The 23341-nt window shown below is 35.4% G+C and overlaps 1 protein-coding gene across 12 annotated transcripts in view; it reads left to right on the plus strand.

The window, feature by feature from the left end:
• The window catches only part of REPS1 (RALBP1 associated Eps domain containing 1), a 72850-nt gene that overhangs the window by 17292 nt on the left and 32217 nt on the right, over positions 1–23341 (plus strand). For 11 of the 12 annotated variants that reach the window (XR_003428368.1, XM_027085093.1, XM_027085084.1 and 8 more), the window contains exons 2-8: positions 14134–14257; positions 15885–16081; positions 16214–16367; positions 16919–17043; positions 17548–17710; positions 17989–18052; positions 19198–19352. Coding sequence is in view for 11 of the 12 variants with exons in the window: in XM_027085093.1 (XP_026940894.1) it covers positions 14134–14257; positions 15885–16081; positions 16214–16367; positions 16919–17043; positions 17548–17710; positions 17989–18052; positions 19198–19352 (982 nt within the window). In the remaining variant the exon portion in view is untranslated. The remainder of the gene's footprint in view (positions 1–14133; positions 14258–15884; positions 16082–16213; positions 16368–16918; positions 17044–17547; positions 17711–17988; positions 18053–19197; positions 19353–23341) is intronic. The other variant, XM_027085102.1, reaches the window with a different exon arrangement.

Here is a 23341-nt window from a genome sequence, read left to right on the forward strand (position 1 = left end):
TGGTGGATATTATCTCTTCTTTTTGTTCTCTGTGATGCTAAATTATTATGTTATTTTATATCTTTAAGCATCCTATCTTCCTACTGTGTCTTTCTCTTGTGTAGAGTCAGCTTTGACCCCTTTTCTTACATTCAGCCTACAAAGTCCTTGAGATTTTCTTTCTCTGAAAAATCTCAATCATCCTTTTCTGTCCTTTGCATTAATTATTTTCTGAGCTCTGACTATGTTATTGCTACACTACTGCAGTAGCCTCCTAAGTCTTAACTAGATTTTCTGTAATTGCTAAAGAACAAAAAAGCGAATTTCTGAAAACTTATATGATACTCTTCAGAAGTGCTCAGTAAAGATTAGTCTGGCATTTAGAACCCTCTCCATCTAGTTTGGTCCAGTTTACTACCTAACCACACTACAATTCCTACTTTGACCTGTTGGCACCCCCCCAGTTTGAATGCCCATCTTGACTTACCCAAAAACCTGTCCATTCTTTAACATCCAGGTTAGGCTTTTTTTTTTTTTTTTTCCTAACAAATATTTCCAACCCATAGTAACTTCTCTCTAATTCTTACAGATACAAGTATTAATTACATAGCACCTGCTATGGGTCAGGCATTGAACTATTTGGCATATGTTTAATTTTAAACTTAGAGAATATATATTATTTCCGTTTTATAACTGAGAAACCTGGGGCTCCAGAGGCTACATGCTTGACATAAGCTGGAATTCAGATCCAGCTCCATCAGATGGCAAAACTTGTGTTCAAAACACCAACCATTTCAGTGTATAAGATTACAGCCTTACATAATAGCTTATCTTTGTCATTTGTATGTTATGTTTTCAGCTAGGTTAGAAGTTTCTTAAGAATAGGGGATGTGTGTTAAAACTTTACATGCCTCCTAGGGCCTACTGTGTACTTTGAACATTGTGCGTACTTAAGAGGGGAGCATTTTGCTGAGGCTGAGGCATTTCTGTGGCTACTAATTATAACAGTGTGCCTACGTTTCTTGTTAGAGCATTCTCTAAAATGTTACGAGTGCAAGAAATGGCTGCATACTGAATTAAAGGGAGGCAGTAGAGCAGCCTTATGATTTGTTTCCCAAAGTGTGGGCTATGTACCCAACAAATGCGAAAGCACATAGTGAGCTATTCCTTTTGAATTGTTTTTCAAAGCTGATTAAGGAGGAAGTTTCGGTTTGTTACTTGTAAGTTTTTAACACCTTTCTAACACAGGTAACTCTCTTAATAAAGAACAGGTTTTTTTGCAGACAGTGGTATTTTGGCTGAAATTAAATGACAGTTTTGTTTTCATTGAACGTATTACTGTTTTTGTTATTTTCTATTTATCTCAGGTGATACTTAATTTCCATTTATATAGTGATACATTTTCCTTCTAAAATAAATTTATTAAGTTTTTAAAGTGTCTTGATTTAAAGAAGAAATATTAAGAACATAATAGCACAAGTGGCCTGTAGACATGGCAGAGCTTGTGATGGTGGTATGCAAGAATCTGAAGTTTGGGAAACGCATAATGCAAAAAGCCAGGCTTTGGAGTTTCTCAGAGTTGGGTTCATATCTTGGCCCTGCTGATTTCTAGTCTGTGACCTTGGACAAGGACTTTCTCTTCGCCTCACTGTTTTGATTTATAAAATGAATGTAACAATGCTTACTTCTTAAATTGTTTGAGGATTGTCTTAAATAAGTACTGGTATACCACTCAATAAATAGTAGCTTTTTCATCATCAATTTTGATAATTTGTTGTTTATTTCCTCATTTGGTCAACTAAAAATCTTTAATAGAATTTTAAAGATGCAGTTGAATTCTTAGTATTTTTGACCCTCAAGCAAGTATTTCACTGCCCTGGGCCTTAGTTTCTCTGGGCATTAGTTTTTTCATCTGCATATTGAGAATAACTTAACACCTGTATAGGATTGTTTTGGGGACTAAATGAATTTGTAAGATAAGTAGAATACTACGGTGCCTGATATTTGGAGTAGTGCTATATAGCTATTAGTTATTACTATTATTATTTCCTTAGAAAGAATGTAGCTTTTTGGAAGATCCTGAGGCTATTTTTCCTTTGTTCTTACCATCCTGAGTTGGGGATGGAAGGTGTTTTGTGATATTTGGTATGTTCATTAAGATTTACTGAGTGTAAAGCATCTTGGTACTAGCATCATTGTAAACCAGCAAGGGAGAATAAGGAGGTCTTCAGCAAAACTACTCTGAGCCACCACCCAATTATTACAGCGTGCAGTTAAAGAAACTCAAAGGAAGACAGATAAGCCCCAAAGGACTGAGGGGGTCTGATGTTGAATCATCATGAACTTCTGTATGTTATAGCATTTTCTAATTGAGTAAAATGCCATGGAACATTTGATATTGATATGTATACTTTATCAGCATTTTTTAAAGGCAGTACCATGGGTTCATATTAGTTGAATGGTTATATTTAGTACTACTTTTGTTCTTCAATTTTTATCTATTTTCTAAGATACACCTGGTTTCAGGACAAGTAGTGTTTGTTTTTTACTCTGTGCATTATGTTCCTAAATGTCGGTTATAAAACAAATGTGGTAAGCCCAGTCATTTTCCTATTTTTCTTGAGTAATAACACTGGTTCTCTTCCTATAAAAGGGAAGATTGACCTTAAGGCATAATAAAAAACTAGAGTCCAGAAAGTTTTTTGTTATCAAATATTTTATACAAAAATATGATAAAACACTCATTTACAAAGCAAAAGTACCGATGCTTGAATTTCACACCAGATATCTTTCCTTTGGAGGCAGATTTACAGGACAAAGTTTAGCAAGTGACTTAATTATTCCTACTTAAATCCCCAACACAGTGAAATTAATTCCTTATATTTTTTGCTCATCATAACAATTCATATTTAAATATGTATTTAAATATGTATCATTTTTAAAAGGGAGCATGTAACTAATAATCTTGTCTGGTACTTTGGCAGAAATAGATTTTTGAAAATCAGACGTTTTCAGAGGATAGTTTGTATTGTGGTTACAGACTTGATATAAAATTTTCATTCAGAGAAATAATATTTTCACTAGAAGGGATCTTAGAGGTAGAATCTAACATTTGCCTTTTATTTACGAGGAAACAAAACATATTATGTAACTTACCTATATTCACATAGCAAACAGTTATCAAAACTTGATTCTGTGACCTAGTCGTCAAAACTAACAACTCTTGTTTTATGATGTAACATAGTAGAACTCTGGTATAGCACAGCTTATTATATGAATTTACCACTGGGAAAATACAATTGCTATGAAATAATGTAGTGGTTAAGTGCATGGGTTTCAATCCAAGTTCTGTTGTTTGCTGTGTGTCCTTGAGCAAGCTCACCAGCATATCAGTTTTCTGTTTTGAAAGAAGTACCTACCTCATAAGGTTGTTAGGATGATTGTGTTAGTTAATATGTTACTGAGCTTGGAACAGTGCTTGACACATTGTATGTACACCATCAGTGTTAACTACCATCATAATCATTATTGTCATCCTCACCCTTTAATAACCTTCAATAGCCCATAGCACGGGTTAGAACACTATCCTAAGAGTGGGATAAATGGGTTTCTCTTTATCACAAGTAATAGAGGGACTTCCCTGGTGCCACAGTGGTTAAGAATCAGCCTGCCAGTGCAGGGGACACGGCTTCAAGACCTGGTCTGGGAAGATCCCACATGCCGCGGAGCAACTAAGCCCGTGTGCCACAACTACTGAGCTGGCGCTCTAGAGCCTGCGAGCCACAACTACTGAGCTGGCGTGCCACAACTACTGGAGCCCGTGCTCTGCAACAAGAGAAGCCACTGCAATGAGGAGCCTGCGCACTGCAACGAAGAGTAGCACCCCTCCCCCCCAGCTCGTTGCAACTAGAGAAAGCCCACGCGCAGCAACAAAGACCCAACGCAGCCAAATATAAATAAATAAATTTGTAAACAAACAAAACAAGTAATAGATATTTCCCAGGCCTGTGTTTTACTGACAACTTGCCAGTGATAGAGAAAAATGTACAAGAAATGACATCACAACTGCTTAACCCTGTTCACTCTAACTCTACTCACTGAGTGCAGACACTTTAGAGCTCTACTCTATTCTGTGTACTTAGGGAAAGTCATGGGCTTCCAGTCCTCCCAGTAAAGGAGCTGTAGTGGTAACATAGTGCAGTAGAGAAGAACATGCCCTGGAATCCTCCGCTTCCCCGTTTCCTTGAACCATGGTGGGTTATTTTACCTCTATCCTTTAGTTCTCTTATCTGTAAAATAGCAGTAAAAGTCTCTGTCTTTCAGGGATGAAAGTTTCTGTTATGAAGACTAAATGAGCTAATTTATAAGGTGCTTAGAATGATGCCCAGCCCATGTTTAAATGTTTAACTTTTATTATTATTTTTAAAATTTTGGTAAACTAGAGTTGCTGTAGCTCTAGAATAGTCAGTTAAGTCTCCATGTAAGAAAACAGAGGGGCTTGATTACTAGTACTGGTTTCTGAAAAATGTTACTCTTTAATTAAGATTAATATTCAATATGACATATTGTAAGGGAACATGTTTTAAGTGTTGGCTTTTCCTGTAACCTTCTGCCTTCTGTTGGTTAAATGGAATCATTTATCTTTAAAGGTGTTTTGGAAAGGCAAGTTATAAGTCTGTCTTTGCTTGAAACAATCCTGGCTTATGCCTCTTGTCCAGGCATACTTATAAATAGTACTCCCTTTCACTCTTGCAAATGTCTCAGGTTGGATGTAAATTCTGTGGTCACCCTAAGTATAGTTTATTGGCCAGATTGATTTTACTAGATTATCTCCATGTCTCCATAATATTTTCTAAAGGCAAACACTACTACTTTAAGCCTAAGTTTTAGATGGTTTGTGGGATTTTTCAAATCACTTCTGTATTTTTATTGTTTTTATCCTTTCTTACCTTTAATCTATATTTCAGTTTTAAGTTTTTTTGGTTAAGTAGGTAATACAAAAAATTATTTTAATTGGACGTGGGGACTTGAACTACCAGTAAACTTTATAGGCAGTCATATAATTTTTCATATTAGAATCTTTACATTTGAGGCTGTCAGAAATGTTTTATTTCTTTAGACAACTAATGACTGTGATACTGATTATAAGCAATAAAATATTTATTGGTCTGTATGTACTACTCTTACCATAGTTGACTGTCAAAAGGAGTTTATATTGCCCAAAGCGAGTAAAATTATAGCATTAGGAATCAGATATATTGCTAAGAGGAATCTTTTTAATTACCTATACCATTCAGAAGTTCAAGTCAAGAACTTCATAAAATTTTAAAATCTACATCTGTCCTCTTTTTTTTAACCTCTGTCCTCTTTTATAGTAATTAACTCAATATTTTTTTTTAAATTTTTAAATAAATTTAAAAAATTTTATTTATTTACTTTTATTTTTGGCTGCCTTGGGTCTTTGTTGCTGCACGCAGGCTTTTCTCTAGTTGCGGCGAGTGGGGGCTACTCTTCGTTGTGGTTCGCGGGCTTCTCATTGGGTGGCTTCTCGTTGCAGAGCACGAGCTCTAGGCGCATGGGCTTCAGTAGTTGTGGCACTCGGGCTCAGTAATTGTGGCATGCAGGCTCAGTAGTTGTGACGTATGGGCTTAGTTGCTCCGCGGCATGTGGGATCTTCCCTGACCAGGGCTCGAACCCGTGTCCCCTGCATTGGCAGGCGGATTCTTAACCACTGCACCACCAGGGAAGTCCCTCAGTACATTCTTTATGGTTCCTTGTTTTAGCGGGCAGAATGAAATCTGCCTTCCAGTATTAAGCTTCTAAGTCCTGTAGCAGTTATCTGTATTGTTATAGTATGTTCTTTGATGAATTCCTGTGATAATATTAGTAAGGGAAAAAGAACTTGTATAATATATTTGAACTTTTTTCTGCTGAAAAGTTATAGGAGACATTTGTAGTTTTTCTTTACACTGAAAAATATACCTTTTGCAAATACTTGTAGTGTAGAAAGGGGATTATTACTTATTTAGTACTTATCTGATATTTCAGTCCCTGATATATAGTAAGGGCGCAAGAAAATTCTGATATTGCTATTTAGCTACAGTATTTGACAAATTTTATACGTATCTTATTTTTGAGGTGGTCTGCAGAATGATGTGTGCCATTTGTCAGCAATGTATAGATGGTTTTCTTTGTTCTTTCTGAGGAAATACTGTTGAGGAAAGACTTGGAGAACTCATCCTTAACTGAGATAGGAAAGTGGTTGAAATGTGACATGGAAGTTATGCATGAGGGTATGAGTGAAAGGAAGAAAAGAATCAAGAGAATACCTGTTTATTTACCTAAGTGTTAGGATAAAATCATAGCAGGAGAAAGCAAAGAAGCCATGTGGTTTTGAACTGTAGGCTTGTAATCAGAAATCATTTGAGGGCTTCCCTGGTGGCGCAGTGGTTGAGAGTCCGCCTGCCGATGCAGGGGACATGGGTTCGTGCCCCGGTCCGGGAAGATCCCACATGCCGCGGAGACGCTGGGCCCGTGAGCCATGGCCGCTGAGCCTGCGCGTCCGGAGCCTGTGCTCCGCAATGGGAGAGGCCACAACAGTGAGAGGCCCGCGTACCGCAAAAAAAAAAAAAAAAAAAAATCAGTTGCGTTGTATAAGCAAAGCAAAAAGCATTAAAGGTTTTGGATAAGAAAGTAATATAGTAAAAGTGAGATTAGATATTTGCCCCAGTGCAACTAAGTATCTCAAAGGGGTTGGTAAGATTGCATTTCACTTCAGACCTGAGTTTAGTAGGAAATTGGCTGTGGAGTTGGTCACAGAGTGATAGCTAGAGTCGTTTAGGAATGCAAACATGCTTCATGAATCCAGTAATGGATGAATTGCCCACTTTGTTGGAGTATGCTAAGTATTTAAATTAAATTGTTTTCGTAACAGAGGAAAATACTAGAGATTAATATGTCCACATAGCTTGTAAACAGGTGAAACATGCTTTGTGTTGACAGCAGTATTTGAAAGGGAATTAAGTCATGTTGGAATGATTGGGCTTTGATGTATGCCCTTATCTTCTTTGCCACTGACTTTTTTTTTCTTGACCTTTTCTACTTGCCACAGTGTACTGCAGCAAAGATGCATGGATGGATCATGTGTAATCCAAACTACATTGGACAACGCAAACTATGTTTATTATTAGAAAATGTTTCATTTTTAAAGGAATGGTAAAAATGATCTTTCCTAGTAAGAAAGATTTAATTCAAATGAAGACTAACAGAATGAATTCGGTAAATCAGGAGGATGTGGGCACCATGGGAGAGCAATTCTCTTCAGCACTAAGTGGCAAAATACAGTGCCAGATCTTTCGGGGGGTTCCAGTATGACTAAGTCATGGTCTCTGCCCACAAGGAGTTTAATGGAGGGAGCAGGTGTCAGGAGTGTGCAGTGTGGTTAACCTAATTACACAGGTAACTCAAGTAACTCAAATGGTAGAAGCTGGAGTACTAGTACAAAGAAAGAAAAAGTCATCTGCATATGGATAGCAGATGTTACAGGAAGGCGGAGCCTGTTATGATGGTTTGTGAAGAAAGGGTATAATTTTAATAGGCAGACATAGGTTACAGAGTGATCTGGTGAGAGAGAAAAGCAAAAATATGCAGATAGGTGAGCCCAGTCTCTAGATTGACCGAAGTAAGACTAGAAAAGCAGTTTGGGACAATTTTACAGAGTCTTGAGTGCTAGACTTATGAGTTTGTTCTTTAAATATAATATACATTATTCAGAGCTATACTTTAGGTTTGTTAATCTGGTAGTCTGTATAGGAGTAGAAGGAGACTGCAGCAAAGTTGATTCAAAAATATTTCATTCATTCATGTATCCAACCAACAAATGTATATAGGTACTGTAAATCAGGAGTTGTTCTAAGTGGTGGGAATATAAGAGATCTTCTCTGTTCTTTGGAAGCTCATTCTTTTGGGAGATGTTGACAATAAATAACAGTAGGGTACTCAGAGGAAGGATTGCACTTTGAGCTGAGGTCTGAATGACCGAGGAAGTAGCCAAGCAAAGATCTGAGGGGCAAACTGCGGATACGGCAAGTGCAAAGTCCTTGAAGTGGGAGCAGTCTTGACTTATTGAAGGAAAGGAGGAAGAGGTGTTTTAGAGTTCTTGTATTAGTTATACTGTGGGTGTGTATAAGGACTGGACCTGACACTCCAGGGAAGGATGAAATAATGCATTTTCTTTTAATTAATTTCCCTTGGTTATTCTTCAGTTGTCTCAGTACTTTGAGTCACTTGCTAGATAACAAGATCTTATATAAAGCCATTGTATAATGATTCATTAATGACCTGAATTAATGACCTGAGAATAATTTGGGGGGGCTTCCAGAGTCTCAGCTGAAACACTCTAGGACCATTATATAAGTAGGATAGGTTAATATATAATAATACCTGTATATATGGTTATCTTTCATGAAACTTGGTCTCACTTTTTTCTACCCTGCTTGCTAGAGGACCTGAAGGAACATTATTGTAGTTTTTGCCATTTATTTTATGCCATTTTTCTAGTAACTATAGAATACTCTCTGAGACAGAATATGTAGATATGTGATCTAGGTGTTTTAGTTGATCTGCATATTTAAAAAAATTATCTGAATCCACATTAGCATTTTAAAATGAGAACAATATCATAGAATATTCCAGATTTCCAGCTTTACAAAAATCTGAAGATGGCATCATTTGACAGATGTTCTTCTATAGCAGCAGTTAGCTAGAGCTGAATAGCAGCTGCTCTTGTCACACCTGCTCACCTTACCTCACTACATCCCCCATCTGGCCAGTTTCACTGATTTATGGTATACTTGCTTGCGCCTGTAGACATTGTGTTTTCAGTGGCTGCTCTCGAGCAGGGAGTATGTAGCATTGACATCAAAGCAAGAGGTCCTTCTATCACTACCATATAGAGAGTGTGCTCTATAATAGCATTTCTCAGAGTTTGATCTGCAGAGCCCTGGTCTGATATTTTCATAATAATACTAATATGTTATTCCTCCCTGCTCCCCCGCTTTTTTTTTTTTTATCCTGTGTTGACCTTTGCATTGGTAATGCAAAAGAAGTGGTGGGTAGAACTGACTCCTTAGCACAAATCAATGCAGTGTCACCAAACTGTAATAGTATTGTATTCTTTACTGCCATACAAGAAAGAAACCAATTTCACTGAAGAATGTTCTATGTAGGGAAAAAAACCCTGATTTTATTAAATCTTCACCCTTGAGCATATATTTTTTTAGCATTTTGTGTGATGCAGTGGGAAGTATGCATAAAGCACATTTGCTGCATACTGAAGAATGATGGTTGTCTTGAGGAAAAGTACTTATTTTATTGTTTGAGTTGTGAGCTGTACTGACTTTTTTTTTTATGGAGCACCATTTTTCTTGAAGGAACAGCTTACTTGGGTATTGGGCAAAGATTTTCTTGAAAATGAAGCAAGTATGACTGTCACTTAAGGGAAAACAACTAATGCTATTTGTTACTAATGATATAAAATTTGAGCTTTCTGGCAAAAATCAGGATTTTGGAAAACTTAGCTGCAACCATGTGTTTGACTGCTTCCCAGTATTTAATGACTTTTCTGATGAGACCAGTGGTGATATTAACAAATGTAATTTTAAAAAATATTTTGTAAATAAAATGTGTCAACATTTGGAAGATCTGCATGACTATGAACCAGTAGTTTACATATGACCAAAGCAGGTTGCAGTGCACCAGATACACCAATGGATTTTTAATGTAAGAGTATGCAAAAGAGTTTATTAATATGGCTTTGGATTCTATATTGCAGCTAACCTTTAAGCAACTAGCACTTGTAGAGTTTTGGTATGGTATCAAAAAATGATAACAGATTTATCTGAAAAGGCTATTTAAATTGCCCTCTGTTGGGACTTCCCTGGTGGCACAGTGGTTGAGAGTCTGCCTGCCGATGCAGGGGACACAGGTTCGTGCCCCAGTCCGGGAGGATCCCACATGCCGCGGAGTGGCTAGGCCCGTGAGCCATGGCTACTGAACCTGCGTGTCCAGAGCCTGTGCTCCACTCCACAACGGGAGAGGCCACAACAGTGAGAGGCCTGTGTACCGCAAAAAAAAAAAAAAAAAAAAAAATCCACCTGCCAACGCAGGGGACACGGGTTCAGTCTCTGGTCCAGGAAGATTCCACATGCCGTGGAGCAACTAAGGCTGTGTGCCACAACTACTGCCTGAGCACCTAGAGCCCATGCTCCACAACGAGAAGCCACCGCCACAAGAAGCCCGCACAGCGCAACGAAGAGTAACCTGTTGCCACAACTAGAGAAAGCCTGCACATGGCAACGAAGACCCAAGGCAGCCAAAAATAAATAAATAAATAAATAAAAATTAAAAAAACTGTCCTTTGTCTTCCAACACATACCTGTGTGAAGTGAGTGTCTTTAAACAAAGCAACATATTGCAGTGAATCAAATACAGAAGCAGATATTAATCTTCTCATAAGCTGGACATTAAGGAAATTTGTATATATATAAAACAATGTACTCTCAATTTTTTATTTTGGAAAAAAGTTATTTTCGTAAAATTTTATGTTACGTGTGATAGGATTATTCTTGTGTTTAAATGAATTCATAGGTGCATTTTTTTTAATATCCCAATTTAAATTCTAATATGGTAAATATCAATAAATACAAGCCACAAAAACAAACGCTTTGAGGGAGTCCTCTTTAATTTTTTTAAGCATGTATAAGGAGGGATCCTGATACCAAAAAGTTTGAATATCACTACTCTGGGCTCTTAAACAGCATTGATTCCCAAAGTGTGTTATACAGAGCATCTGATCTATGGACCACTAGTTCTAAAGCATTTTAATAGATACTAAACCAAATAGAGGTTTGTTTCTAGGCTGTAGGATTTTTTAGTGCCTCTTATGAACTAAAAATGCATTGTAAAGTCGCCAGGGGGGCTATAATATATGTTTATTCAACTACAGAGCATTTAACTGGACTGGTGTTCTTTGGAATACATTTTGGAACTACTGCCCCATAAACATGCCATGTTGAGAGTTCTGTTTAGCTATGCCTTGGAGGCACCTGGGAAGAGAGGCCTCGGACTCAGACTAATCTGGCTTTGAACCCTGACTGCCACCTACTAACCTCAGTTTCCTTTCCTATGAACTGGGGATAATGGTAGCCAACGTTAGAGGAGTGTTCTGAGCGTTAAGTGGGACAAGAAGTAAACAGTCTTCCTAATAATAGGTATTCAGTGTAATTGTTCCCTGTTTTCCTCTAATTTCTCTAGTAAACCTGAGTCTCCATTACAAGTTATTCCCATGTCGGTAAAGCTGATGAGTCACAGAGAGGTGTGGGGACAAGTCTAACAAGTTAATGAAACAATAAAAGTTAGACTGACTTGGGAGCCAGCGTTGTGCATGTAGGTAGACCAAACTGCCTGGGCTTTTAAGCCAGCAAAAACAGTCAGCTTGTCCATTGACCCAGTCCAACTTAAATTAAAGAATGTTTATAAAAATGAAAGCAATGGAGTCACCTTCTCAATTTTAACTTGATAGTGACTATAAAGGGAGGATCTTACTTTCTATTATATTTTATTAAACATTCATAAAATTTCATTTTGGAGAGAATTTTGACAGTATTCTCAGTGATGATGTATTGATTCTTAGTATTATGTATAGTTTCAATATATTCCTCATTCCACTTTTTTGCATTTTTCTACTTTATAATTCAGCTCGTAGATTCAAGCTGAAATTCTCAAATAACTTCCATATACCTTTCTTGTTGTTAGAATTCCCTGTACCTCATGTTCTGAGCATAGGATTAAAGAACCTTCCTAGTGCATTTAAACTACTCTTTCATTGTCACTTTGTACTAGGCACTCAACTTTTAGGACTTACTGAGGGTACTTGCTCTGAGGCAGCTGACATTATTCTAGGAAGAGGACAGTGGACAGCCTGTCTTGGTAGAAGATTAAAAGCATGACTTTGAATTATAGCTCTGCCCTTTTTTGAGCCCTCTGGCCTTAATTACTTGGCCAGTCTGATTCTCTCTCTTCTCCTGTAAAATGATAAAAATAGCAATTCTACTCCATTATTTTTAGGATTAGATGGGAACACCTTGAGTATTAGCACTGTGCTTAGCATTGTGTGCACTCAGTAAATGTTAGCCCTTTCCCCAACATGTCCATATTTTGTGTATCAGAAGTAAAAAATGATGCTTGTGTACATTTTGCTCATTGGAGAGCTCTTCGAGTTATTATTAAAGAACTATTTATTCTTGTTTTCTACAGTATTAAAAGGTTGATTCCTTTTCTAAGCCATGGTGTACAAGGTATAAAGGCAATGACTAGAAAGACTGCTGATAGAGCAAAAATGCTACCTTGGCAAAAAGGAAAAAGTCACAAATCATTAAGAACAGAACAAAACAAAAACTCTTAATAGTGTTATTCCATTAGGTGAAAAAAAAAAACCCACTTTTTCTTAAGCACCCCGAATACGTAAGTTATCTTCCAGCAGTTGTATAATTTTATGCTTAACATTTAGATCTGTGATCCATTTTGAGTTAATTTTTGTAAAGGGACTAGGTGTACTTTTTTGGGCATTCATTCTGCTTTGTGTTCTCTTAGCTTACTGGATCAGTGGTTCAGTTTCTGGCATTAATTTGGGGGAAACTTTTAGTTATTATTGTTTCAAGTAAATCTTCTGTTCTTTTTATTCTCCTTCTTGTCTTCTTATTACATGTATGTCATACCTTTTGTAGTTGTCCCACAGTTTTCAAATATTCTGTTCTGTTTTTTTCCTCTTTTAGTTTTAGAGGTCTTACTGAGATCCTCAAGCTCGAAGATTATTTCCTCAGCCATGTCCAGTCTACTAAGCCCATCAAAGGCATTCTTTGTTTTATAGTGTTTTAGATATCTAGCTTTTTTGGGGAGGAGGGGGGTTTTCTTAGGATTTCCATTTCTTTGCTTATATTGCCTATTCTGTTCTTGTATGGTGTCTACTTTATCCATTAGAGCCCTTCACATATTAATCATAGTTCTAAATTCCTGGCCTGATAATTCCAACATCACTGCCCCTTAGTGGCAGAACAGCAACTTCCTCCTGTGCTGATTATTCATAGCAAAAATGACTGTATTTTTTCCTTGTGCAAGTAAACAAATGGTTATTGTTATTGTGATATGTTGCTGAACCAGTGACAGTTGCTTTTTTGCAATTCTAGTAAATACTTCTGATTTAGTACCACAGCGTCTCAGGTACCTTAATCTTCCTTTGAGTGTTTTGGGAAAAAGAAAATAGACAAAATATGTTCCCTTTGTACAAGAAGTTGAATTTTTTGAGAAGCTGAGACAAGGATACTTAGTGCTTGTTTTAAGATTACTTTATGATGTCTGTATAGTAGATGTTACTCCAGCTTTGGGAATTATAATTTAATCTTGTAATTCAAAATTCTCTTTTCTAGTCTGAAACTTGTAGTAGCCAGTCGAGAAATACTTGTTGAGTGACTAGAATGATCCTTGAAAGCCTTCATGCTTTAAAAAAAAAAAAAAAAAAAGCAAACAAACAAAAATTGTTGTTTTAAAGAGTAGTAGTATAACCACATTAAATATAATCTGGAAAATAAGAGGGAAAAAAAACCATACTGTTAATCTCACCTAACAAATTTGTTGGTAGAATTTTTATATATCTGTTTGTTTTAAAAGTTCTGTTTATGTAGTTAAAATTTTGCCTCCTGCCTTTTCCCACTTAGTATGTCATTTTATGACTTACTTTAAATGGCTGCTTAATAATCTGTTAGTTGCAGAAACTTTTGGCCCTATTGTATGCACAGTGTTTATGAAGAAGAGTAGATGGTACATTTGTTTCTAAAAGATGTGATTCTTAATAAAATGTAGTTACTTATCACATGAATTTTAATACGTAGGAGAGTGATAACCCTCTTATTGTAAGGTCAGTGCCTTTTTATTTTCAAACATTTAAACCTGAAACTTGAGGAAGTTGGTTGTCAGTTGAGAGTAATATACCATATGTCAGCTATGTATTTTGGAGAAGTGATAAACAGAAGTTAGATAGCTGCTTATGTGGAGAATTATTGTCATAATTCTTAATGTTAACATTGTGTTCTTTTATAGATTATGGAGCTTTGTGGTGCAACTAGACTTGGTTATTTTGGAAGAAGTCAGTTCTATATTGCTTTGAAACTTGTAGCTGTTGCCCAGTCTGGCTTCCCTTTAAGAGTGGAAAGTATAAATACAGGTAAATACGGAATATATTAGTAACTGAAATGAAAATGAACTTCTAATCACAAATGAAGTAAAGTCAGAACTGTTGAGTCTTTCTGATGTTTCAGTGGTATTTGTGACGTTGAGTTAGTGTCATGTCTTTTACTACCATGCTCTTTTCATTTGTTAATATTAGAAAAATATGTCTGTCTTAACTCTGTTATGGCATATATGTACTTCATACATATTTGATGGTAATATAAAAACTGTTAAAATGGTGATTTTTAAAAATTAATTTACTAAAAATTGCTTAGAATTTAGATGAATAATTTTATCAAGGTAAATGATGAATTATAGCGCCCATCTTCATATATGCTTTCCTTATATTCTTTTCTACTAACTAAGTATAAAACAACATTATACTTTGTGTTTTCCTGTTTAGAAAAGCCATGAAAGCTCCATTTGAAATTAGAAAGTATTAGTTAACCAAAATTTTGATTGAAAGACACAGTATTAAAAATATTGGCAGACTAAAACCCAAATACAAGCATCTAACCACCTTACAAATGTCACCTAGGATAATTTGTTTTTCTGTTATTTGGAGGCTCATTGATGCCGAAGTAGATGGAAATTCTATAAAGGTAGGCACTTAAATGCAGAGTTCTTTGGTTTTCATAGGAAAGGCAGGCAAGAGAAAACTTGAGGTTTTCTCTGATGTTAGCATTTTTATAACATAGTTTTCAGTACCAGCTCAGTTTATTAGTCATCCAGAGGTTTTCATTGTGGAGCTCTGGTTTGCCACATATCATTGTTCTGGAGTTGAGAGTTTACATTCTTTCCAGGTAATTTTGAATTCCTTTATATAAATGCTGAATAAACAATGTTTTCCCTTCTTAATGTGGAGATTCTAAAGAGAAATTCTGGTAATCATGGTGGAGGGAAGTACACTTTCCTCTAAAAATGGTTTTGGTGCTGTATTGTTCTAGTCTAAAAGTGTGCAGAGAAATTCTCAGTCTTTTATCCTCTTTTCTACTTAAAATTGAATGTAGAATATTTGCCTGTAGGAGTGTCATAAGCTAGACTGAAGTGGGTGGGTATAACTGACACCTTGTTCTGTGTCCTTGGTAGGTGAACAGTAAGTTGTTTTCAGGAATTTCTGCAATGAAAATGTCTAGATTAATCTAGTCTCAAACTTAGTGACATATTCTTATTTCGCTTGGAGCTCTAACATTTTCCTTTAGGGAACCAGCGTGAGTAGAAACAGCCTAGGCTTCGGGGTCCGATTCACCTGGGTGGAAATCCTAACTGTCAATGACCTTGGTATCTTGGAGTCTCAGTTTCTTTCTCTGTAAAATGGGGTTGATAATGGTTATGAGACGAGATAGATATAAAGTACAAGCATAGTGCCAGACATGCAATGAACATTTAATACAGCTTAACTCCTTAAGGACAGTTTGGTGCTACTTCTTTCTAGGTTAGAGTTTCCCTAAACAATCTAAGAGAGATGATCTGAATTTTGTAGAGGTAAACATTTTATGCCTGTTGTTTCTGTATCAGTTTTTGCAAAAATTCTTTCTAATGTCAAATTCATCTCTTATTTTAGTTTTTCGTGTGTATACCTTTTTTTATTTTGAAGTAATACTTATTTTTGTGGTTAACAGTAAAGGACCTTCCTCTGCCAAGATTTGTTGCTTCAAAGAATGAACAGGAATCTCGTCATGCAGCCTCATATTCTTCAGATTCTGAAAATCAAGGGTCTTATTCTGGTGTAATTCCCCCACCACCGGGCAGGGGGCAAGTGAAAAAGGGATCCACAAGCCATGATACTGGCCAGCCTCGTACATCTGCAGATCAGCAGGTAAGCACGTGCATGTAAATGCTATCAGTTGATGTCCTGTGCTAATGCTTACACTGAAACATTTATTGAGTGCCTTGGTAATGAAAATGTTACCTTAAAATTTAAATTTTAAAGTAATGATGTTCTTTCTAGGAACCTGTATCCCCAGTAGTTTCGCCACAGCAGTCTCCACCAACTTCTCCACACACATGGAGGAAGCACAGCCGCCACCCCAGTGGAGGAAACAGTGAGAGGCCTCTTGCAGGACCTGGGCCATTTTGGTCTCCCTTTGGTGAAGCACAATCAGGTATTTAGAAATTTTTTTAAAGTAACATTTATTAAGGGTTGTAAATTGAAGAAAACTTGATAATGTTCCTTTAAGAGTTGCCTCCAAGTCAATTTTTAATTATATGTTAAGTGCCTTAAAAAGCAAAAGCCAGCTGTGAAAGTTTCTAAGTAGATATATCACTTTGAAGAGTGGTAATTGCATTTATTTATATCTATGATGCTTAGACAAAAGTTTACTGGGATCAGATTCTCTGAAGGGTAAAATGAATAAATATTCCTAGGGATATATTCCTAAGTATAGATTATATTAGTGAAGGGAAGTACACTTTGTTGTAAAAATGATTCTGCTGCTATATTGCTTATTACAGCAATAAATTGGTTATACCAAATGAGGTATAATTTTAAATTGACAGAAAAGATTCCATTTTGGAAATTGTTAACATTTCTTCAAAGTTAGCATTTAAAAGAAAACTTTTATGTGTGTGTGGTGATTTGTTATCATTAAAAACCTTGTAACTTTATTTTTTTCCTCCAAAAATGAGTCAGCATGTTTACCCATTCTGCTTTTAGGTTCTTCTGCTGGTGATGCAGTATGGTCAGGGCATTCTCCACCTCCACCTCAAGAAAATTGGGTCAGTTTTGCAGATACTCCACCAACCAGTACTCTTTTAACCATGCATCCTGCTTCTGTCCAGGTGTGACATTTTATTGGTATTGCATTTTTATTTGCTTCATTCAGAGTATTGCTGCAGTCATTGTTTTCATATTTTGCTGTTGCAAATTTTATAAATGCAAGTTCACTCTTTTACAAAAAAACCAGAACTCTGTGCGTTTTCTTCAAGTCTGTTTTCATTGGAATGTTTCACTGAAAGTTTTGGCTGATTTTCTTGCTAATTCCATAGTGAAGCTTTGAAAGGTTTCTGCATCTAGGAATATATTTGCTTGGCTTTCTTAGCACATTTTACATAACTTTCTGTTGCTTACATATTGCTGTCGTTCTACACATTTATATAATCATTGTGCAAAAACGTTTAATAACCTATATAACAAATATGTGGTTTGCTGATGAGTTTGTGAAGACTTCTTATTTTTTAAACATCCACAAAAAGTTTTACTTTCAAAGATAAGTAACCTAGCGATCTTGGTCCATGTAATCATATAGATAGATGCTGTACTGAGGAAAAAATGTTTCATTACAGGACCAGACAACAGTACGAACTGTAGCATCAGCTACAACTGCCAATGAAATTCGTAGGCAATCCAGTAGTTATGACGATCCCTGGAAAATAACAGATGAACAAAGACAGTATTATGTAAATCAATTTAAAACCATTCAGCCTGATCTAAACGGATTTATTCCAGGTGAGTTGTTAAAAACAGAAGTTCTTCTAGATGGGATAGGACAATCTCAATTTCATAATCTCAAAAACATGGTTTTATTGGTCAGAGATTATAAAGGATAAATTAATTCTCAAATTGCCTAAAAACTTTATAATCGCTAGAAACCAAAAACATGGCATGTACACATGTTACGGTTACCTTTTTCTCAGTGACAAAAGTCTTAAGACTCTTACCTCACATTTTATTCTTGGAGCTGTAAGTTCAGAATAACATTAAACAACACTGTTTTAATATTTCAGGATCTGCAGCTAAAGAGTTTTTTACAAAATCAAAACTTCCTATTCTTGAACTTTCTCATATTTGGTAAGTGTGGTATATCATTAGTTGGGTAATGTGGGTTGTTTCAGAGGAGTTTATAGCAGGTAGATTTTTGAACTTTAAAAAATAAACTATTAGAGTAACCTTTTCAAGAGTATTCTCAAAGAACTCAGTATTGCCTTATAATAGCCAGCTTCTCTCTCATTCTTTAGAAAAGAAATAAGTGATAACACTGTAGTAGTTCTTTAAAATGGGTTATAAAATTCTTTAAGCTGTATCACCTGTTTCTTGTTGAAAGCATAATGTGTGGAATAAAAGCTAATTTGCTCATACATGGTTATGTTTATCACATTTGTTTTTTAAAAAGTTTAGTAAGTCCTATACCAAGGCGTGATCTTAAGGACATGCTTAGCTGCCATTTAAATATAGACTGAAACTCAGGATAGCTGCTGTGTAGTTGAAATTAGCCATTAAAACACAAATTACAATCACAAATTATTTTTTAAAAACAATTATTGGATAAACAAATGTTATTTCTACTATATATCAGTGTATTTCTTTACATTCTAAATTATTTTGTTATTAAGGTTTTTAGAAGCATAGGATGCTATGGTAGGAAGTAGGTAGATAATGCCTAAAACCGAAAAACCAAGAACTAGCAATATATGCATGCTATTTATGTAGTTTAAGGTAATGAATGAAAAATGGTTGCATCTGCAACCAGAAAATCGACATCAGGGTGGGGCTGCTCTTTCTTTGTATCAAGCCTTGTAATTCTGTTGGATGCCTTAAAGTGCATACATGTAGAAGTTTGATAACAGTAAAAACAGTTTTTAAAAATTTCAGTGACTTACTAACTAAGCCTAGCTTTAACTAAATCCTGTTACTAAAAATGCATATGGGGTAAAGGTCATTTTTTGGTGACTTTATTTATTGGGACTGTTTCTTCAGCATTTTATTATGAGAATTTAAGACATACAGAAAAGTTTAAAGAATTGTTCCTTGAACACCCATATGCCCGCTGCCTACAGTTAACAGTTTGCTATATTTGTTTTATTACATATCTTTCCATCTATGGAATTTTAAAAATTATAGATTGCAATTTTCTGGGAAAGGATTTCTCTCCTTTTTGAGACCTAAAGGGAGTCAAAGCAGAATATGATTATATTAATAATAAGTTTTTCTTCTAGGGAACTCTCAGACTTTGATAAAGATGGAGCCTTGACACTGGATGAGTTTTGTGCTGCTTTTCATCTGGTAGTTGCTAGGAAGAATGGCTACGACTTACCGGAAAAACTCCCTGAAAGCTTAATGCCCAAACTGATTGATTTGGAAGATTCAGCAGGTAAGACCGGGAGCTGAAGAGACCTGACTGCATGCCTTAATAAACATAACACTTGATTCTTAAAGCAAAATAAAGATAGACGTTAAAACTTAGTTTAAGAGCATAAACATTTCATCAGAAGCACGTAGATTTGTCATCAGAATAGGATGTACAGGCTGAACCTGGATTAATGGCTTGGCTTATTTAGTAAACTTTAAATAAAGAGATAAAGAATACATGCCACTATTTCACCTTACACTAGTGACTTGCAGAGATCTGAAGAGCATTTCATAGTATCTTGTTACTTTGCTGCCTTTAATTGCATTATAAATTGTCTGAAGTGGGTAAAGTAGCCTGTCTTCATTATCAACATTTTTCCATTTAATGCATCTTAATTTGTTGAAGGGAATGCCTGGTTTATCCTTAGACCTCTACAGTCGCAAGCATTTTCCTTTAAAAAGCCACTTCTTTTCTTCAGACTCTAAAGAAATCTGGGAAATTTGTATTTGATTGTAGATAGTGCTTTTTTTAAAATGTTTACAAGAATGCTTTTATAAGTGCTCATACTTACTGGTAGCTTTCTTTAAAAGGAAATAAGACTACAAGGGGTAAAAAATGAGTACTTTTTCCTTACATTCTGAATGAATAAGAGGAAATTAATGCTAAATTATTAATGTACCTAATTAAAACTAAATTATTGTTTACAATTTTTCTATCTAAATTCTCTTGTATTTTATGTTGGAAGGAATTTTATGCTTTTAAAAAGAGAAGATAGAATGAAATTTGGCTCTTAAAAGGGCAACGTCTGTTTAACTCAGAAACGCAAGTCATCTGACTTCACTGTCTAAATTTTACGGAAAGAACCATATACATGTCATTACTGTCAGGAAGAGAACAGTCTCCTTGGAGTTAAGAATCTGAGTGTGCTTCTAGTTTTGCTACTTACTCTGTGACCTTCCTTGGGCAAGTTCTAACCATTTACTCTTATTTTTTCCTTCTGTTTCTCCACCTGAAATGCGGATTTGATGCCATTCATATTTTAAGACCTGAATTGTATCCTGACCTTTTATCAACCAATAGGTTGATTAAATAATTTACTGTTGATTTCAGTTTTTTAGAAACATTATCCTGTGAGAATCCTAGGATTTGCCTAATCATTTCAGGTAGTTATTTGGCGTCAGTTACCCTCTAACTTGAGCTGAAAGTGAAGCGTTTTTGTCAGATAATTTTGCTTCAGAGTTCTTTGGTTTACCTAATTAGGAAATAAACAAAAATCACTTCTTTATTTTAGCTTTTTGCTAGTAGCCAAAAGGGAAGCAATTTTGATAGCTGCAGACTTGCTGCATCATTGATTTATAAATTGGGCTCGTATGTAGAGTTTTTTTATGACTAATTTTTTAAAACCTGATAGCATACTAATACAAGAAATAAGTCAAGCTTATTCTGTTGTATGTCATTTTCTAGAGATTTGTCTGATCTTGTTATCTATTGGATTCAGATAGGTGAATCTGACTTTTGCATGTAGTCAGTAGAGTCTTTGTTTTCTTTCTTTAATTTAAATAAAGTGTGGTTCTTTGTCATGTTGATCTACTGACGTTATTTTAAGGCTGATGATGCAAGTTCTTTCCTGGGCATTTGTCTTTTTACACCTGTTAGATTTGTTTAGCAAAGAGACACTCTGGTTTTTTGCCTGCATGTCTCTATACACTATTCCTTTAACTATAATTTTAAAGGTGTCAAAGACTCAGTTTTTTCCAATTCTAACATAATATTATATGGTTTCCAGTCAAATTTATTGTGAACATTTTGACCACACAATATTAGATTAAAATCTGCTTTGCCTACTCATAAATGATAAATTTGGAGTTCTATTTTGAGGTGGGAAGAACCATTTAATCTTCTTTCTCCTACCTATCATAAGCCTGAGATTCATGACACAAAGTCCTTTGAATATAGAAATTGTCATGTGACACTGTGATTCAATCAGTATCCTTAAAAACCATTTTTAAATAGCTGTGTTTTTAGATGTTCCCAGTTAAAGGAGGCACACCCAAACACTTTCTTTTGGCTGACCTGAGAACTTATCATAAATATTCCTTCTGTGGAGACTTTGTGCCTTACAGGCAAAGGTGGTTTCTATCTTCTCTGATCTTGCACAGCATATCCTATGTGCGGGTCATTATGGCACACATTATGCTGAATCCTGTTCTTTTTTTCCTCTTTCTACCACTACACTCTGAGCGCCTTAAAAAAATAGGAAATGTATCATATTCATTGTAGTATCCTCAGGACCTAGCACTTGCAGGCATGGACTAAGTAGCTTAGTAAATAATTATTGAGTAAATTATGCTAAATATGTGCCATTTTTAAAGTAGGGTTTTTTCCTTAACATTTCTGTCTTTGGAAAAACTCATTTGTTTTAACTTTATGATGTTGGGACATATTAAAATATTAGCTCCACAAGTATTCTATATTTACAATTTAAGTAACTCTCACAGAAAAATAGATGATGAATAATGATGACTTGAGTTACAGTTGCTTAAAGTAACAAGCTAAGCTTTCTGTAGGCATGCAAACATAGGTGGGATATATATGTATTTTTTCCAAAGTCATTTGATAGATTTATAGGATTAAATATACCAGATAAAACAGAACAACCAAGGACGAGAGGTAGAAGTACTTGTGTAGACCTGAATTAAAATATTTAACATTGAACATCACTGAATTTGACAGCTGGAGTAAATAACTTTCATTGTCTTATAAAAGAAAACATACAAGAATTCATCTGTGGAAGCTTTCTGAAGCTGAATTCAAGAAAGAATGGTAATCTTCTAGGAATAGCTATCTTCTTTTTTTCTAAATTTTTAAAATTTTTATTGGAGTATAGTTGACTTACAATGTTGTGTTAGTTTCAGGTGTACAGCAAAGTGAATCAGTTATACATAGACATATATCCACTCTCTTTTTAGATTCTTTTTCCATATAGGTCATTACAGAGTATTGAGTGGAGTTCCCTGTGCTATTCAGTAGGTACTTATTGGTTATCTATTTTATATATAGTAGTGTGTATATGTCAATCCCAATCTCCCAATTTATCCCTCCCCCCTCTTAGGAATGGTTATCTTCTATTAAAAAAAAAAAAAGATTAAGGTGACCTGCTAGCCTACCACAATTGTATCTTAAAGAAAAAAAAAAAACACGTTGAGTTATTATACATTTTAAACTCAATCTCCACCTCTTAAACTCAATTTCCAAAGAATCATCTTTGTAGCACAGTTTCAATTTTACATATATTTTTTTGTGATTATTTGGTCAGTCTCTCTTAAACTAGATTAGAGGTTCCTGGGCAGATAGTAACCAGATTGGTCTTGTTCATCATGTTTAAGCACTTAGCAGGGTGCAAACTAAGTACACATAAGTAGGCGTTCGCATTTTTGAAATGACTAAGTTGGCTGAACCACTTGTTTAAAACTGTTTCCTGTCTTCACACCACACTGCTCACATGAGCACCTCAGTAGTATCTGCTTGAGATGCTCAGAGAGGTAAAGGAATTTGTTCACTATTCTGTGTCCTCCTCCATAATCGCTGCTTTGTACAGTAAACTTGAGCATGTGTTTCATTGTTGTTGATATGGTGCATAGATAGCATAGGTCCCCAAGCTCCTAGTGGTACTTTTAACATGAATATTTTTAAAATCCAGACTTTTTATTTATGAGTCGTTTACCAAAAATACATACTTGAGACTAGCTTGATGTGAGTTAATCAATGTTAATAGTTTCTCTTGTGTTCACACAGAAAATTTTAACATATAAAAGCCTGTAGAAGTAACACATGCAGCTATCTGTTTTTACACAAGTGCATTCACACTGTACATCCTTGATTTTTTTCTAATAATGTTGTACATCTCTGCACTTTGTTACATATAGAGCTGTCACATTCTTTATCATAATTTGTGAATGTTCCTTAATTCAACCAGTTTCTTATTGATGGAATTTTCGGGTAGTTTCCTG

Source organism: Aethalodelphis obliquidens, unplaced genomic scaffold (assembly GCF_003676395.1).
Source record: "Aethalodelphis obliquidens isolate GAN/ISIS:26980383/991018 unplaced genomic scaffold, ASM367639v1 scaffold3, whole genome shotgun sequence".
NCBI classification, from domain to species: Eukaryota; Metazoa; Chordata; class Mammalia; order Artiodactyla; family Delphinidae; genus Aethalodelphis; species Aethalodelphis obliquidens.